The sequence below is a fragment of the Sciurus vulgaris genome (assembly GCF_902686455.1).
Source record: "Sciurus vulgaris genome assembly, chromosome: 18".
Lineage (NCBI taxonomy): Eukaryota > Metazoa > Chordata > Mammalia > Rodentia > Sciuridae > Sciurus > Sciurus vulgaris.
Window position 1 is genome coordinate 17,540,846 of NC_136479.1, and position 4,370 is coordinate 17,545,215.

At 57.3% G+C, this 4,370-nt stretch overlaps 1 protein-coding gene across 2 annotated transcripts; it reads left to right on the forward strand.

Moving 5' to 3' along the window:
- The first annotated feature begins 599 nt into the window (after window positions 1-599).
- CHP2 (calcineurin like EF-hand protein 2) lies at window positions 600-4,020 on the forward strand. 2 transcript variants are annotated; one of them, XM_079120080.1, is made up of 7 exons: window positions 600-975; window positions 1,584-1,656; window positions 1,742-1,822; window positions 1,942-2,069; window positions 2,239-2,300; window positions 2,959-3,081; window positions 3,298-4,020. In XM_079120080.1, exons 1-7 carry the CDS (start codon window positions 909-911, stop codon window positions 3,349-3,351), a joined length of 588 nt encoding a protein of 195 aa, XP_078976206.1. In that variant the 5' UTR covers window positions 600-908; the 3' UTR covers window positions 3,352-4,020. The 2 variants fall into 2 exon arrangements, with proteins under 2 accessions (XP_078976206.1, XP_078976207.1); XM_079120081.1 differs by lacking the exon at window positions 600-975 and adding an exon at window positions 1,044-1,302.
- Window positions 4,021-4,370: the final 350 nt, after the last annotated feature.

Consider the following 4,370-nt stretch of genomic DNA (forward strand, 5'->3'; position numbering starts at 1 on the left):
AACCTCTATTCTTTATAAGTTATCCAGTCATTGGGATTCAGTTACAGCAACAGAAAATGGACCAGCACAGTATGTTTAGCAATAGTTCAGAGCCAACCCCTTGGCAGCCTCCACTGTATAAAAGGCAGAAGTTTGGGCTGGGTGGGGACTGTAGCAAATGGACAGGCCCTGGCTTAGTGGTGTCAGATCTTGGAACATCTCAGGAGAAGCCAGGAATTGGGGTACATTTGTACTTAAAGCATTGGCTTCAATTACACAGCAGCGATCATACTGTGTAGAGGAAACAAAAAATATGAAACCAGGATGCATTGACTGTCTGGAGTAGGTGGTGTGGTTGGAATTTGCTCTAAATCCTCCAAATCTGGCTAGCTCCCTTTCCACTTAAGGAGTCTCCACCCTGCTCCTCAGGACCCCTCCTGACTTAGCCCCTCCTGGGGTCCTTTGAGGTCTCTCCCTGCCCCGTCCACCTGCCCCCAGACCCCGGTCATCCGTGAATGCCTCCACCCGGTTCCCAGCAGGACGTGGACTCTGTGCAGCAGAGCGGGTGGACGGGGAGAGCCTCGCCCTGCAGGAGGAGGTGGGTCGCCTATCTGGTGCGGATCGTGAGAATGCAGACCCGAGGGAGGCTTGAGAGGGCGGGGCCCGGCTCGCTCGGACTCTGCCCGCGGGGACAGCAGAATCTCCGGGCTGAAACAGCCCGTTGTTCACACCCTCCCCTCTGACCCGCAACCCCGGGTATTGTTTTCTATTTGTCCGGGTCGCAGGTGGGAGGCGAGGAACGCTGGGGTTCTGGAACCTGGCTGCTCGCCAGGCCACTGGCCTTCGGCCCTAGGGTCACTGGGCGGCCGCGCCTCCAGGGCAGAAGGAGGGAACGCCTGGGTCCGCCTGGGTCCACTCCGGGCTCGGCCATGGGCTCCCGCAGCTCCCACGCCGCTCTCATTCCCGACGTGGAGAACATTCGGCGGGAGACCGGCTGTGAGTGCGCGCGCGCGGCTGGCTGGGGAGGGGACACCCCGCAAGACCGGGCGCGGGGCGGCGCTGGAGGAGGTTTAGGGCAGCGTGGGGGCCTCCAGAGCAGGGTTGGTGGAGGGGTGACCACAAGTCCGGAGGGCGCGACTCCCGGCGCTGGGAGACCCAGACCCAAGAGAGGTGGGATCGCAGGGCGCGTTCACTCAGGGGTCCCGGCGTCCAAGTTTGGAGAAGGTCGCGGTTCACCGGCTTGGGGTCCAGATTCATTCAAGCAATCAGGTGTCCTCGAACCTGGATCGAGGCTGAGGCTGAGCTGACCGCGGATGGACGGAGGTGACTTTGATCCCTTGCTTTCCGGGAACTGCGCGCTGCCATGCTGGGGGCCTTCCCGGGCCTCCAACCCGGCGATGCCCTGGGTCTCGTCAAGCTCCCTCCAACCCCGTCAGCTCCGCCCCGGGCCCGGGGGATGCGGACCACAGCCAGCAAACGCTCGGCCCTGGCCTGCGGCTCCTGGCCGCCGGGAGTAGGTTTCTGGAGGCTTCTCCGCGGCGCTGGAGTCCAGCCGCGTCCCAAGCGTCCTCGACGGGGTCACCCTTCCGCATTCCCTCCCGCAGTCTCGCAAGCCAGCCTGCTCCGACTCTACCACCGGTTCCGAGCACTGGACAGGAGCAAGAAGGGCTACTTGAGGTGAGGGGCTGGCCTGGGGACCTCCGCCCCCGCCCCCCCAGGCGCCTCCCTTGGGCCCTACCTGCCTGGTACTTTGACTTTACAGCCGCGTGGATCTCCAGCAGATCGGGGCGCTGGCTGTCAACCCCCTGGGAGACCGAATTATAGACAGCTTCTTCCCTGATGGGTGAGGCCCCGCTGCGGGTGGGGCGGTGGAGGTGGAAAAACCTGCGTGGAGCAGGTGGGAACGGGGGGGGGCAGGTACTCCCCACGGTGGCCACTGCTCCGCTCCATCCCGCCCGCCAGGAGTCAGCGAGTGGATTTCTCAGGCTTTGTCAGGGTTCTGGCTCATTTTCGACCTATAGACGATGACACAGGAGTCCGAGACCCCAAGCAACCCGAACCCCTCAACAGCAGAACGAACAAACTTCGCTGTGAGTGTCCGGGGACTGGCCCACGTGAGACCCCAGAATCAGGCACACCAGGGTGGGCCCCAGGAAGCGCCCCTCCCCCTGTGGGCCTATTGGGGACCTGCTCCTCCAGGTCCCCTACAAGAGCACAGGGAAGACCCACCTGCCTTTCCCCACTCCGCTCTCTTCCCAGTCGCCTTCCAGCTCTATGACCTGGATCAGGATGGAAAGATCTCCAGGCATGAGATGCTGCAGGTGGGAAGAGCGCCAGAGAGATGTGCGGCGCAGGGCGGGACGGTTGGCGGGGCTGCCTGAGGATGGGGGGAAATGGTCGGTCCATGGGCGAGGGACGGCACTTTGGGTGGGAAATGGAAAGCAGCCGGGCTGGGAGGTGGGTTAGTCGGGAGGCAGGGTGAGTAGCCATTGGGTAGGAGGTGAGGAATAAATCAGTGATTTTCAATATCTGGGAGACGTTTTTGGTAGTGGTCACTGGGGACAGCGTGCCTCTGGCCTTGGGTCGAAGTCAGGAATGCTGCTCTGTGCGCTGTATAATAGAGAGGGTAGCTTCCCACTGCAAGGGGCCAACTGGCCCCAGGTGGCAACAGCTCACCTCTATTGGACTGTGCCCAAGTGGTGATAGAGAGTGAGCTGCAGATGGACCCAGCGTGGGTTATGAGGTTGGAGTGTGGGCGGATTGCTTGTTGAGGTGAGTAGCGAGGGTAATTGGGGAATCACATGGTGAAGCAGTGGGGGGGGTGATTAAGGGAGACAGTGGGGTGGGATTGGGGAGGGGTGGAAAATGGATGAGGGATTATGAAACTGGAAGTAATTTCAGCAGTGAGGGGGACCAAGTTTGGGGGATGGAAGGGTAGACTTTGTGCCTTTCCTTTACGACTACTGCTTCTACCTCCAGGTTCTCCGGCTGATGGTCGGCGTCCAGGTGACAGAAGAGCAGTTGGAAAGCATCACGGACCGCACGGTGCAGGAGGCAGATGAAGATGGGGATGGGGCTGTGTCCTTCTTGGAGTTCACCAAGGTCGGGTGTTTCTACCTCCTCAGGACCTGGGGAGGGGGATCGAGGTTCCCAGGAGTGATGGGCAGGAGACATAAAATAGAAGAAGAGCAGAAAAATGAGGTGTTCCCAGGGAAAGATGGGGCTCTGGGTAGTGTGTAGACCCCTGAGGGAGGAGGTTGGGGACCTAGTGAACTGTGATTCAAGACTTCTGACTTGACTGCGTCCATCTCTCTGCAGTCCTTAGAGAAGATGGACATCGAACAAAAAATGAGCATCCGGATCCTCAAGTGACCCCCTCTGCATCTCTGGCTAGCTCACGCAGACCACTCTCTGCTTGGGATTCATCCTCAGCCTTCACGGAGGCAGGATCTCTATATGCCATTCTTATTTCTAAATTGAACTCCAGGGTCAAGGGGGAGAAACTGGAAGGGTGTATTCTAAAGCTTAGCTCACTTGATCTCAGACCTGTCAATCAGTCTGCCATCGTTCGGTTGCAAGTGACAGAAAATCCAATTGAAAGCAGCTTAAGTCAAAAAGGGATTTTACAGGCTCACACGATTAAAAAGTCTGGCAGTATGTGTCGCCAGACATAACTGCATCCAAGGGCACAGATGTTGTTAGGGCTGTTTTCTCAGCTGTGTTTCTCAGCCCAGCTTTCTACTGTGTGGACACCCTTCTCCAGAGGGCTCTTTCCTCAAGGGCGTAGAATGGCTGCCAGGGCTCCAGACTTGCATACTTCCAGCCAAGTAACACAGTGGGAAGGGATTCCTTATTCCAGTAATTCCAAGGGAAGAGTATCGTTGCCCCAACTGGGGTCTTGTCGGGGAATGAGAGACTCTAATTGGTCAGACTGGTGTGATAGTCTAAGTCCTAGAGACAGAAAATGAGGTTTGAAGATGTAGGATGGGGTGAGAGGCGGTGGCTTACTGGAAAATGAAGTACCATTATAAGGAGAAGGGGAAAAATGTGTGTGTGTGTGTGTGTGTGTGTGTGTGTGTGTGTGTGTGTGTGTTGTGTGTTGATGTTGATGTTGTTTTTGTTCAGGCAAGACAAGATACGTCCATTACTGTTTGGTTGACCCCAATACAGGCATCTTTGAAATCTGGCCTCTTAAATAGGTTCTCACTGATTCCATGAAAGCATGACAGAGGTGGGTGGTCGATTGGGAAATGATAAGAAAACAATAAACAATACATACTTTCCTGAGAGTGTGAAGTTATTCCAAGGTTTCGAGAGCATCTGGGCACAGTGCTCAGAGGCTTGGGAGGCCGAGAAAGGAGGATTGCAAGTTCAAGGCCAGCCTCAGCCAC

Coding starts and splice junctions, on each gene's coding strand:
- CHP2 (XM_079120080.1), top strand. CDS start 909: ATGGGCTCCCGCAGCTCCCACGCCGCTCTCATTCCCGACGTGGAGAAC. Junction 976..1,583: donor CATTCGGCGGGAGACCGGCT/GTGAGTGCGCGC, acceptor TCCCTCCCGCAG/TCTCGCAAGCCAGCCTGCTC. Junction 1,823..1,941: donor GACAGCTTCTTCCCTGATGG/GTGAGGCCCCGC, acceptor CCCGCCCGCCAG/GAGTCAGCGAGTGGATTTCT.